Below are 13,431 nucleotides of genomic sequence, written 5' to 3'. Positions count from 1 at the left end.
CTTGTTATCAGTAGCCCATCGATTTGGGCTTTTGAGGTGTAGGCAAATGAAAATTAGGTCACCAAAGATACTATCAAGAGTTAATCATTCAACAGGTCCATCGTTCTAGCGATATCGACCTTAAATTAACGAGTCTTTTCGAGTTTGGGTCAATCGGGTTACAGATTGAATTTTTCGGATCTTGACCCTAAAAAATGGAAATAATAGATTTGATTGAGTTATATTACGGATCAGGTTAGATCTTAATGGGTCTACCCAATTTTATTTATTCTGAGAGAAGTCCAAGTGACAAAGTCCTTATCCTGCCACAACTCATCTGGTGTTGCCAGTCAGTTTTAAGTTTTAACTTATTGATGAAGCTTCTTCTGTGCGTGTTCCCTAAATCGTTGGAATTTCTATAAAACAAACAAAATCATCATTTAATTTACTGTTTATTTAGTTTTACTCCTGTTTCTATCAAACTTGGGAGATCATCATAGAGACCTAATCAAACTTGTAGATTCCAATTCCAATTATTATTATTACTTAATTACTTAACCCTTCATCAAAAGGTTACGTAAATTACCTGTGACTTCCCCTCATATTTCATATTCTCTATCTTTTTCCCATTTATTCTTCTTTCTCTCATTGTTTTCTTTACAAAGTTTCAAACTTTCTCTATTATTATCTCTTCAATTCAACTCCCATAAAAAAAAAAATCATCATTTAACTTGCGGGAATTGACAAGGAGGATTTCCTGTAGTTTGACTAAAGTTGTGAATTTGATCTTAGATTGACAAATCTTCATCTGGGTATGTTGATTTTCTGGGTATTATCAAGTTTATGTTTACGGGTTGTTGATAATTTAGGGTTTTATTGAAGTAATATAAGGTGGGTCTTCTTTATCTGCTGAATTTATCACAAATTGTTGATAATATAGGAAACCCTTGTGATACCCTAATTCCTGCTGCTGTTTAATCTTACTACTAACCTTAGTTATCTAGCAATCAAGTTTTCTAGGTTTTAGAAAAATTTGTTGTGTTGCTTTAGAAAAATTCTGCTGAAATTTGTGTTGCTTTAGTGGTTTTAGATTAGTTTGTGGGTTGCCAAATTGAGATTGATTGGTTATAATTTGAAATAATTTGGGTGTGGTGCTAGTAAAAGGGTTATTGTATTCTGAGTACATAATGAGCTCAAATGTTGCTGGTGGATATAATAGTGGGAAGATTTTGATTCACATAGCGGAAAATGGGCATTCGTTTGAGCTCGATTGTGATGAATCGACTGTTGTTGAGGCGATTCAAAGGTTTGTTGAAACAATGGGAGGGATTCAATTTGGTGACCAGCTTCTCTTATGTGGGGATATGAAGCTTGAATCTCATGTACCTCTTGGGACATATAAGCTACCGTCGGATGACCAAGAAGTGTTTTGCTTTAACAGAGCTAGGTTACAGGCCAATGCTGGACCCCCTCCACCGGAACAAGTTGAAAATCATGATGTACCAAATCCGCCTTCCCCTTTGCCAAACCATGATCCTCATCCGTTGGATAATGCCATGGATCCTGCATTGAAGGCATTGCCTTCTTATGAACGCCAATTCCGGTACCATTACCAATGTGGGTATGCCATATATAGTCGGACAATTGTAAAATTTGAAACTTGTGAGAGGCTGCTGAGAGAGCAAAAGGTGCAAGAAAGGGCGATAGAGATTGCTAGGCGCAACTTGGATTACTTTTTTAGGATATTGAACCAGAACTTCATGGATTTTCTGAAGTGTTATTCGCAACAGCACCGTGCTCATTCTGACCTCCTACTGAACTTTAATAGGGACATTGAAAATTTAAGATCTTGTAGGCTTATGCCAGTTCTACAAACATCTTCTCGAAAGTGTCTGTTGGATCTTGTGAAGGAAGATAGTTTGAAGAAATCAATGGAGAATTGTAATTCTTCACACAAACAGTTTGAAAACAAGGTTTCACAGTTCAAGCATGTCTTTGGGAAGCTGAAACATGATGTTGAAGATCTATTTTCAAGTAAAGCTTCGTTGCCAATAAGGGATTTGGAGTCGATGATCAAGGAGCATCATGGCCATATCATCGAACAAAAGAGTATAATGCAGTCTTTAAGGTGAGAGAGTTAGAGTCTTATTCCGTTCTATATTCTGTACTCTTGTGTAGCCAGGCAGGATTTCAATGTGGATATGTGGTATACGATTTTATTAATCTTTTCGAGAAGATTTCATACTATGTACTATTTTTATGCGTTTCTCATTGACATATTGCCTGCCTTTTCTGAAAGGGAGGATATCTAGTGGACACTAAATAGTGAGATTTTTCTTAGATTTGCTTAAAATGACTGTTGTGCTATTCCTGAGGCTTATGATAGGGTGAAGCTATTAATATATTTGAGACATAGGATTGATTTCATAGATCTAATTTATTTGAAACAAAACTGCTCAGCCAATAAATATTAGTCTCTATTGTATAGTTGTTCTTTTTAGGAGTTTTTGCTACCTTAGTTGTAGGGTTTAGATTTTAGAGTCCAGATTGAGTAGCAATTCTTTTTGAACAAATAAAAGTAGCTTGATGGAAATAAGAGAGGGTAATTGGCCCGGCTAAGATTTCCTGCTGTCACTATTCTGGGGGTATGAGAGGTTTCATGATTAGGAAATAATGCGCAAGGCTTTTGAAGATCAGTCATTTGAAAGTAGCTCTGTTTGAGGGAGATTGTTTTTTATGTCTGTTTATGAAACATAAGTTGTTGTCACATGGTAAGAGATTGGTCTAAGAAAAGAGGGGCAATTTGCTGGGGAGTTGAGCAAACTTGGTAACCCAACCTTTTTCTTGATGAGACAAACTCGGTAACCTAAGTGTGGAGTACTATTGGTGGACTGGTGAAGAAGGTATAGAAGATGACAACGATTTTTTCATTTTTGTTGGGTTGCTCCTAGCAGAAAAGCATAGTGTTATCCTTTGGATTGGGGGGGGGGGAGTGAGGAGGTTTACCCAGTGCACACCAAAGGTAGTGGCTGCGGGTCCCCTCGTCATAAAGCAAAAATTAGGCAAGTTTTAATTTACAATTGAAGCTGCTTTTACTCCATTGAGAATACAGGGACTTATTATGTATGATTGTTATCTGCTTTGTCTTGTATTTTATATATGTGGGGGCTGGTTTAGACTTTAGAGATATGTGGCTTCTTATATTCTTATCTTTGTACCTTCTTCCTTGAATTGTAATTTATGGATGTTCAAAGGTTCTAAGGCTGAATTAGTGGTCGTTTTTCTGGAAGTTTATTTTAGGGGAGTTTTGCCCTTATTTATACTCTGATCTTATTTTGATTCAATCTCTAAGCTTTATCCTATCCTTGGCTTTATTGAATCTCTGAAAACAAATTTTACGCTGTTAAATTTTGTAAGAGAGTTTGAGTCTTGCGCTCTTATTGTACAAGTGTATAACTGGGGTTATGTTTTTGCATTTCACTATTGCTCGTTTCATTGCTGGTGTAGCTTTTGAAATTATGAGCAACGTTGAATCTGCCACTAGTTTTAGATTAAACTGTGGGCTGTTGCCACCTTTAGTTTGTTTAATGTCTAAACTTAAAGGCCTTCATTGCGTTTTATTGTTTGACAGGCCTTCTGTTCATTATACTATCAAGTTTCTGATTCCTACTCATATGTTCTTTTATCCTTTGCAGCAAGGATGTTAGTACAGTCAAGAAATTGGTTGACGATTGTCTGGCTAGTCAGTTGTCTTCTTCTCTGCGCCCTCATGATGCAGTTTCTGCCTTAGGTCCCATGTATGACGTCCACGACAAAAATCATCTTCCAAAGATGTCTACCTGTGATTCTTCAATTACTAATCTCCTCGACTATTGCACAAATAAGAAGAATGAAATGAACATATTTGTTCACAATTACATGCAAAAAATAGCTTACATCCAACACACAATCAAAGATGTGCGCCTGCAATTTAATGCTTTCTCAGAAGCATTAAAGCGTCAAGATTCCGTGTTTGAGGGCTTAAAGGTGGTTCGCAATATAGGCCCGGCTTACAGAGCCTGTCTTGCAGAGGTAGTGAGAAGAAAAGCTTCAATGAAACTTTACATGGGTTTGGCCGGACAGTTGGCAGAGAAACTTGCAGTAAAGAGGGAAGATGAAGTGAGGAGGCGAGAGGAATTTTCGAATGCTCAGAGACTTTACATGCCAAGAGATATATTAGCAGCTATGGGATTGTTTGATAATCCTAGTCAATGTGATGTCAATCTAGTACCTTTTGATACTAGCTTGCTTGATATTGACATTGGAGATATTGACTATTATGCCCCTGAGTCTTTGTTTGGGCGGTCGTTCAAGGCTGAGAAGCAAGGAACTTCAAGGAGCTCTCTTTCTATGTCCGACAATAGCTCTCATTTGTCAGATGCTGAATTGAATGCTGATATTGGCTCTGAAAAGTCCAAGTTTCAGGACAATTTTGATGGATGTGAACTGTTCGAGATTGCTGGAACTAGTAAGATGGAGGTCGAGAATGCGAAACTCAGGGCTGACCTAGCTTCTGCAATTACACGTATTTGTTTCATCGGCCCTGAGATCGAATATGGATTGTTAGATGTTGATGATAATAAAGTCAATAATTTGCTCAAAAATGCTGCCGAAAAGACAGCTGATGCCTTGAAACAAAAAGATGAGTACATAAAACATCTTGAATCATTGTTGAAGGCGAAACAATTGCAGTGCCAATCATATGAAAAGCGCATTGAGGATTTATCTGAGCAATTATCTAATCAATTCATGCATGGACGTAAGAATGTTACAAAGGCTGATGATTGTAGATCAGAAATTTCAGATCACATAGAGAGACAACTTTCTTCAAGACCTAGTGACATGGATGATGTTTCTTGTGTATCTAGCCCAACAGATGCAAAAGACGGGCTCGTAAAAGCTCAAGGAGTAGACGAGAGCATGTCTGATTCTTCTGGAACACTGAATCCTCATCTTGATTCATCTATGATGGACCCACAACGTGATGAGCAACAGCTTGAGGATAAAGATGAGGATAAGATGCTTGGGCAACTTGGGACTGTGCTATCATATGATGCCACGGGTAGTCCTATAGATGATATAGCTGCAGAGGTTACCGTTGACCAGAGTCTGAATGCTCAATCCAATGCAGATCTTCTGTTAGAACTGAAAAATGCACTTGAAGATAAGAGTAGCCAGCTGACTGAGACTGAAAGTAAGCTTAAGTCGGCATTGGATGAGATTGGCAGAACAGGGTCAGATTTGGAAAGCTGCAGGAAGCTTCTAGATGAATCTCAGGTATTTAGATGCTCTTAACTGCATTTGAATTGCTTATCCTTTAGGGTAGAAGTTATGATGCATTGATAGCTTTATATAAACCCATATCATTTGGGTCGACATTGGGTTTATTTTGGTACATTGTTATAGGGTCATTTTGGGGCTGGGCTAGTGCTAGTTTTGGTGGTTATTGGCCGTGTCGTTATGCGTCATATTGTCATAATTATTAAGGTTGTTTTAAACCAGTCATTTAAGGGTTGATTCAGTTTGGGTCATCTTTGGATCGGGTTGTCTAACATTAGGTCAAATCGGGTGCAGATCACCCGTGGGTTGTGCTTTTGGGTTTAAATTTGATCAATTCGGGTCAGGTCAGTCATTTTGGTTTGTGCTTTGGGTGCGTTTGCAGCCAAGATATGGCTTATCTCAATTCCAGTTGTAGGAACTCAAATACTGAAATTTAATTGCAATTCAAATGTCCCAGCACTCTTTGAGAAGCTAAATGATTTGCTTCCAAACGAATTTTACTTCTGTTAGAACCTTATATGCGAACGAAAAATATAACTATATTCAAGTCCATCCTTCTCTTGTCTCAAGACTTAGAGGAACATTGGAGAGACTAGATAGGTTGTGTCTGACAAAAATAGCTTTTCCATGAATATTCAAGAAGATCAAACTGTTGAGTTAGGTGAATCTAGTAAAGTAGTAAAGTTGGATGTTCATCATTCAATGTAGTAAATTATAGTGAAGGATACATGAGTATGAAGGTCTAAAAGAGAATTTATGAATATGGACAAGCTATAACAACTCGAACTTAGATCAAGCTAGTGCCTTCGATGAAGGTTTCTGGCTTTTAGGGCTTGCACTATGAATAATAGTCAAGAAGGCTAATGAAAGAAAAAAAAAAGGGCGAGGGTAGTAATGGTCGTGGTGTAGAGAGGGAGAGTCATAGGTTCCAAAACCGCTATTAGAGAATCTTGAAACATAAATATCATTTGGTTGAATGTAATTCCTCTCATTTTATGCCTATGTTAATCAGACTCATCAAAGTGTCAAAATGTGTGTATTTGAAAACTATAGTGGCTTATCACCAATATATTCTAGCAGAGTGACTTTATTTTTAATGGCTTGCGTGTATGTTAATTTTCTCCGTGTTTGCAGATGAATTGTGCTCACTTAGAGAATTGCTTGCACGAAGCTAGGCAAGAAGCTCAAACTCATCTTTGTGCTGCTGATAGAAGAGCATCACAATATAACACCTTGCGTGCATCTGCTGTCAAAATGCGCGGCCTGTTTGAAAGGCTTAGATCCTGTGTCAATGCCTCTGCTGGAGTTGCTAATTTTGCTGATTCCCTGAGCTCCTTAGCTCAATCTCTAGCAAGGTAAAAATCAAATGGCTCTAGATTATTTCACTTGTGCGTTTGCACCTTTTAGCAACACGAGTTGTTTTCAGTGTTAGCATCTTGTAACTAGATTATGACAGAATAAAGCAAAATGACTCAAAACTGGCTGCACGTCTTTTACTGAGAATAAGCAATCATTTGCTGCATTTTTCTTCATGGGTTATCTAAGAAAGCCTTATTATGTTAACACAGGGGTAAGGTGACTGGCATACAAACGAGTTCCATTTCCCTTTATTTTGTAAGAGCCCATGAGGCTCTGGATGACGCTGTTTTGATTGTTCTACTGTCAGTATGATAACTCATTTTTGTTGTATTCTTCAGTTCTCAAAGTGATACAGAAGACGATGGTGTTTCAGAGTTTTGTGCATGTATAAGGGTCCTTGCTGATAAAGTAGGTATATTTGCGAGGCAGCGTGCTGAGCTTCTTGATAAGTATTCAAAATACGAAGCTGCAAACAAACAGCTTACACAGGAATTAGAAGAGAGGAAGGAACTGGTTAAAACTTTATATGCAAAACATCAACTTGAAAAACAGGTATTTGCGGTTTCTGCTCTATACTGAATTTAATTGTAGTCACACTTGCTGGTGCTGGTGCTCTTAGAACTTATTTGAATACAAATTTAGGAAAAAAGAGGCGGGAGAATGAAACTATGCCGTTTCCTTCCAAATTTTATGTTGGAAGGATTTGGTTAATCCAAACAATAGAAATTGTCCATCGCCCTTCCTCTAGATCCCTCCATCCATACTGGGGGTAATTTGAACAAAAATAGTTAGAAGGTTTTTAATTCTGTGATGGCCTTGCTGGTGCATAGCCTTTTCCAGCAGAGAACTTAGTAGGCTTTGCAGTGCCGTCTAACAGAGTGGCAGTTCTAGCTATTTTTAGGCAGTTTTGATATTAGTTCCTGATAATCCTATTTTGCACCTTAAAATCCCAGTCTTCAGTTCGAGGAGGTGGTTTTCTAAGAGAGTTTTGTATAATGATGCCATCAGTTGAAATATGCCATTTCTGAGATTGTGGTTCGTCATTCATGGAGAGCTTGCTTCTCAGTTACCTACATTAATTCTTGCAAGTTGCATCACCTAACATAATATTCATGTTATTGTTTTCTATCTTTCCCAGTGGTCTTATCAGCCGTCGTGGTATCACTACTACGTTAGTTGCATTTGTTGTCTTTGTTGTCCCTGAATTGATTCTGAGGGGGGGTGGGGAGGAATATTTATTCACATATTCTTTGCCATATTCAACGGACTCTTAATATTCATTATACTTTTGCTTTCAATTATGATAGCATAAAGAAAACGGCTCATTAAGCTATATGCGCTTCTTACGGAATATATGATAAGGTAGTTGGTTGACGCAATTCTCAATGCAACTTTAATCTTGGACATTCAGAATCTCTGTCATACATGTAACCCTGACGCCTCACTCGAAATCTGAAAGAGTAACCTAACAATGACATGAACCAGAATTGACCCAATCCGACCTGTATTTGGTATCCAGCTCCGTTAAGGTTGGAAAAATAATAGACCTGTTGACCTACCTCGTCATAGAAGGAAGATTTGAGCAGCTGGTAATGTCGGATATTTCAGATGACTAATCCGGCGCATAGCTTGTGACCGTTGGGAAATACTGATTTTTCTGATTTTTGTGACAGGTTAATAAAGAAAAGATCTCCTTCAACCGGTTCGAGGTACATGAATTGGCGGCCTTTGTCCTCAATTCATCTGGACAGTACGAGGCAATAAGCCGGAATTGCCCAAATTATTATCTTTCAGCAGAATCAGTGGCACTGTTCACCGACTGTCTTCCACGACAGCCAGCATACATCATCGGTCAGATAGTTCACATTGAACGTCAGATTGTGAAGCCACTTCCTGCTGCACAGAGGGCCGAGCATTCAGATTCTGCGTCATCCAACCGTCTACTGTCAAATCCGGTGTTAAACCCATTCGGACTTCCCGTGGGCTGTGAATACTTCATAGTCACTGTAGCTATGCTGCCTGATACAACTATTCATTCATCGCCACCTTCCTGATTTGAATTAGTCCTAACCAATATGATGGAAGTAGAGGAAATAACATTTAGAAAAAACTAAAAAAAAAGAACTGTATATAATGTTAGTTAATTTGTTGCAGCATTTTAGTCTGTCCCTTACTGAAGGGTCCTGTACAGTTGAATGGTGCCTGCTCTGGTTTGAACTTGGCCTTTTATAAGACTTGCCTTCTGAATTCTGATGTCGACTGGTTTGGTTTGCACCCAGAACTACTACACGAACCAAGTTAACCGATATTCGTACCCATTGATTTATCACGTGACCTGATAGGAAACTTTCGGGCAGCGTTTTTCCTAAAATACTTTTGCCTTATTTCTGAAAATACTTTGATAAACAGGGTACACCGGAAAGTCGGTGAAACAATTCCAGATACGACATTACCTCAGTGTTTCGAGCACTCCAGCAAATGGCGGAGTAAGTGGGTGTAGGATGTATGCAACCTTACCCTACGAGTTCTTTCCAGATGACCTAAAATGAATATTTCGGCAAGTAGTAGGTCAATGCGAAACAAGGAAATCAATTACGACTTACGAGAGTACTAATTTAGTACTTGTATGGTTCTCTTATATACCAGCTATGTAATGGAGTTCATCGATTTACAATATGCCCAGCCCAATATTTCTAAACCCTATCAATTTACAATGTGCACGACACAATGAGCGTCAAAACAAATCCCAAAGGTGACTACTGACTGAAGTAATCCATAAAGGTGACTACTATTAGAGTACTAGTGTAATACTACGAACCCAGATTGTCATCTATCGGACCTGACTATCCCCATCTTCGGAAATGTCAAACAAAAAATTAGGAAGTGAGGCGATTCGCGGAAGTTGTAGCAGCAAATCCCCAAGCGAATCAATCCTTGGCATGCTTGGTACTTGCTTGTGCTTCAAGTCAGGTACATTTATGCTACCTCTGTCAGGGTCCTTGGAGTCTTTTCCATCTTCTAATACTTGAAAGCTCGGCACTGCCGGGCCATCTATATGAATGAGAGAGCACAATGAGTTGACTCGGGACATGAGGGACTTCTCATCAGAGAAAGGTGCGAACTGGAAGTCACCCAGAAGGTGCTGGGTGATATCCTCGAGCATCTTGCGGGAACCAGAATCGTCTTCAGTGAATGAAGGATTCTCGGAGTTGGTTTGTCCTGAAATGCAGTTTCCAATGTGATTCACAAGGTCGGACAATGACATTGACGGCCGAATACCTTGCTTTATTAGGTGCTCAAAGCTTTGTGAATTTTTCAAATTTCCTGAGTCACTGCCAGTGCTTGCTTCAGTTGCACACATCACTGAAATGAATAATTTGGGAGTCAGCTAGGAATTTAGATACAGCAGTCAGTAATTGATAGATTATTGGTGTCATACATAAGACCGTCTTATATAATTTCTTGTGTGAAAACAATGGGTGAAATACCCAGATGTTCAGGTGTTTATGATACGGTGTCTAGTTGAATCGTGTATTTGGGTGAATATGATTGTATGGAATTTGGTGCTCTCGGTACCCAGGTCCAAGGAGCACTATAGTTACACTCAACAAAAAATGTCCACAGATTCAGAGTGGAAGGATTCAAACAATTTGGCAAATAAGAACCTCCAAAGCATCTCAGACGATACCTGAGCTAGCAGAAGTAGCCTCACGAGATAGCATCTCACATGATCCGTGAAGACCACCCTCTTGTTTGATTGAGGTACAAGATGAATGAGATGCAGAGGGTGTAGATATATCTTCAAAGATAGATAAGCTAGTTCCGCTACTAATTTCTCTTTGATCAATGCAGTGGCTTTTAGATTTATTTGTGTCATTAAAAACAGAAGGCTTCAGCTCGAAGTAGGGAGAATCCAGAGTGATTTCTGGTTGCCGACTCAAAAAATTAAGCCGCATATCACACTCTATCAATTTCTCAAAATGCTTGTTTAATAGTCCATGTGGAATCTGAAGGACATGTTTCCTGCAACACCAAATAAGCAATAATTATTTTAGTACGAGTAAATTTTTGAATGTAAGCCTCAGATAACATTGCCTGACTGTAATGCACCAACACTCTAGCAGTACATAGCCGTATACTCAATCCATCCTGAACTATTTGCCCGCTACCAAACTAAGTTCAGGAAGTAGCAAAGATAAATGAAATCTCCAAGAATTTCACCGGTAACACTTCTCTGAAAGGTTAGAAAACATTCCACCTTGGCACCTCCAATCAGACGGCTAAAACTATTTCACAGCTCAGCTTCTAAGCTTCAGTCCTTCAGATATGTCGGAGATATTCTATCACACGGTAAAACAGAATTCACATATTGACTTACCGATTTAAGCTAGCCTGACCGTTGGTAAAATCTGTAGTGGCCTGCCACAAGGTGTGTTTTCTCGGCTGAGGATTTGTCTCCCTAAAGAAAAGGGGTTGGCGTGCCAGCTGTTTCAAAGCAATGTTAAGTTTCTCCACAGCAAAAAGCCTAATGTGATAGCACTCAGCAGATATGAGGTACTATTTTTGAGAGAAAATAGAAAAATGTATAAAATGAAAAAGGAAAAAGGAAAAGAAACCAAGGAACAGAACTACATACCAGTACCACCAAGGTTGCAGGTGCATCATCCTGAAAGTCGGCTTTCAATCCCATGATGTCAGCCCATTGTATTTCAATCTTGCTTTTGAGACCTCCGTCAAGAACCTCCCAAACAAGCTTATGCTTAGCAAAGTAACATTTTGCAATCAAGTCTCCTTCATAACGTGAGGTATACTGCCGAAAAGCAAAAAGAGACCGATACATATTTACAACTTTGAAAAATGTCATTTTATCAGACCGCTAAACCCCCCAATAAAAACATGAGTCAAAGAAGAAAAGCAAAATTCATTTACCTCCCAAGAGCCTATCTGCAGTAAAGAGGCTGGAAAATTGGAAGCTTTGAGCTTATCTGTAGCACAAGTAGCAGCACCATTTTTGGCATTACCTTTGAAATCATTACTAGGAGTTGGCCCAAAAGTGGAAGAGTTTCCTTGAGAGAGCCTCATTTGGATGAGCTCAAGAAGTGATGGACTTTTCTTCAACCGCAACCCCAATGGGCTAGGCTCTTCAAGTGGATTGTATTGTGACGGTTGGGAAGGAAATGAACTATTTCCAGCAGTAAGCTGTGTATGATCAACACAACAGTGTGATTTAATCAAAATGCATTCACTGTGAATAGATGACGATCAAGGATTCAAGGTACACTGATTAACCTGAGTTTCCAGTATATCAAAGTAGAATCCTTGTCCTATAATTAAAGTGTCATATGCAACATAACAATTTCAAGTAGCTCTCAAATTCTAACCACATGTTTTGCATTCTCAATAGTACGTAAATCATCAGTTCATCATGAGCACAAAGCTATTCGAGTTCAAATTACCAACTCCGTGATTTATTCGTACATGAGATAATTCGCTCACATCACACAATAAAAATGATGACCTCTATTTGACCAAATATGTATCATGTCTTGTTAATTATTCCCATCTTTGCTAAACTACAATACCTCGCAACTCAAGGCAGGGAATGCAATTAACTCGGCAAAAAACAATTGATTAAATTTGAGCAGCTCACACATTACCATGAGAATAACAATTGATTACATTAACCCCTTACCATTTTGATCTAAGTGCTCATGGGCACCTATCATGAACCGTATTATAAAATGAGAGATATAACAGGAAACAAATCATTCTCATAAGTCTTTGCAAAGATCATAAACCCTCATCAGTTAATCTAGCAACTAGGGAGAATGCATGATCATCAAATTAGTCGAGCTTCAATCCTCCAACTCCCGCGAATTCAAATTCAGAAGTAAAAAAGCACAAATACAACACAAACATTATACTCGCTTCGCCCCAATCATTTGTTTTTACATGTGATTAAAATACACATTATAAATAATAAAAAGAAAAAGTTAAACAAATTACTGAGACGGAGACAGAGACAAAGGATGTATTTCATTACCAAGATTAACACAAATGCTTGTGATAAATTAACACAAAATAAAAACAGAAAAATGAAAAAACCTGATGATGAGCTGAAAATGTTTTTTGCTTTTTGAAAATTGGAGCATGTTCATCTTCTAAAGAATCCACAATTTCTAACTTGACCATTGTGGCCGGTGATCGACGACCATTGGAAGTAACGAAATGAACCATTAATCCGACTAGAAAGGATGAATCGAAAATGTAGAAATTGAAATTCGATTTAAGTTTCGGTGGGAAATGAGAATGAAAATGAGATATTTTATTAAATTAAGAATGAAGAGTTGTTTTGGGGGAATTTTCAAAGCCTTGAATTGTTAAAATGCACATGAATTGGCTGTTTGGTTAGTTGGAAAGTCAGAGAAGCAAGTTGGTGTTTTCAGGTGGTTGTACGGTAAGATTTGCCATGTGTGAATCTGATGTGGCAATGGATATTTGGCTGAAATGACTGAAATACCCTTGTCAGTAAGGTTAGTGTGGCTGGATCTTAGAGGGTATATTCGGGATTTCGAAACTTATGTGGATATAGTGGGACCTACACTTTTGTTTTGGTAGTCTCGATGTGAATAAATTGATATTTTATTGACAAATTGGAAAATGTCTGCTGTCAATGATTATTCGGTCCTCTGTTGAATGGTCACAAATGATTCTTCGGTTGCACATCAATTACCTCTACGTTGTACTCGATAAATTCGATAAATAAGTATTTCC

The 13,431-nt window shown here is 38.4% G+C and overlaps 2 protein-coding genes across 2 annotated transcripts; one reads left to right on the top strand and one right to left on the bottom strand.

Moving 5' to 3' along the window:
- The first annotated feature begins 253 nt into the window (after positions 1-253).
- Positions 254-8,907, top strand: LOC141637675 (autophagy-related protein 11). The gene is made up of 5 exons (XM_074447135.1): positions 254-2,107; positions 3,675-5,295; positions 6,433-6,653; positions 6,996-7,209; positions 8,331-8,907. The coding sequence occupies exons 1-5, from the start codon at positions 1,167-1,169 to the stop codon at positions 8,709-8,711; spliced, it is 3,378 nt and encodes a 1,125-aa protein (XP_074303236.1). The 5' UTR covers positions 254-1,166; the 3' UTR covers positions 8,712-8,907.
- A 349-nt stretch (positions 8,908-9,256) lies between these two features.
- LOC141637680 (uncharacterized) lies at positions 9,257-13,071 on the bottom strand. Its single transcript, XM_074447138.1, has 6 exons — positions 12,763-13,071; positions 11,587-11,856; positions 11,294-11,467; positions 11,036-11,142; positions 10,346-10,680; positions 9,257-10,020 (listed from the first exon to the last, which is right to left on the bottom strand). Exons 1-6 carry the CDS (start codon positions 12,892-12,894, stop codon positions 9,488-9,490), a joined length of 1,551 nt encoding a protein of 516 aa, XP_074303239.1. The 5' UTR covers positions 12,895-13,071; the 3' UTR covers positions 9,257-9,487.
- Between the last annotated feature and the right edge of the window lie 360 nt (positions 13,072-13,431).

This window comes from Silene latifolia, unplaced genomic scaffold, assembly GCF_048544455.1.
Source record: "Silene latifolia isolate original U9 population unplaced genomic scaffold, ASM4854445v1 scaffold_132, whole genome shotgun sequence".
NCBI lineage: Eukaryota > Viridiplantae > Streptophyta > Magnoliopsida > Caryophyllales > Caryophyllaceae > Silene > Silene latifolia.
This window is presented reverse-complemented; position numbering and strand designations above follow the sequence as displayed.

What these genes read in the sequence shown, in the direction of transcription:
- LOC141637675 (XM_074447135.1), top strand. Translation starts at nt 1,167, where the DNA reads ATGAGCTCAAATGTTGCTGGTGGATATAATAGTGGGAAGATTTTGATT. An exon ending in AGTATAATGCAGTCTTTAAG is followed by an intron (nt 2,108 to 3,674) that starts GTGAGAGAGTTA and finishes TATCCTTTGCAG; the next exon opens with CAAGGATGTTAGTACAGTCA. An exon ending in AGCTTCTAGATGAATCTCAG is followed by an intron (nt 5,296 to 6,432) that starts GTATTTAGATGC and finishes CCGTGTTTGCAG; the next exon opens with ATGAATTGTGCTCACTTAGA.
- LOC141637680 (XM_074447138.1), bottom strand. Translation starts at nt 12,894, where the DNA reads ATGGTTCATTTCGTTACTTCCAATGGTCGTCGATCACCGGCCACAATG. An exon ending in CTGCAACCTTGGTGGTACTG is followed by an intron (nt 11,143 to 11,293) that starts GTATGTAGTTCT and finishes GCTTTGAAACAG; the next exon opens with CTGGCACGCCAACCCCTTTT. An exon ending in GGCTACTTCTGCTAGCTCAG is followed by an intron (nt 10,021 to 10,345) that starts GTATCGTCTGAG and finishes TATTCATTTCAG; the next exon opens with TGATGTGTGCAACTGAAGCA.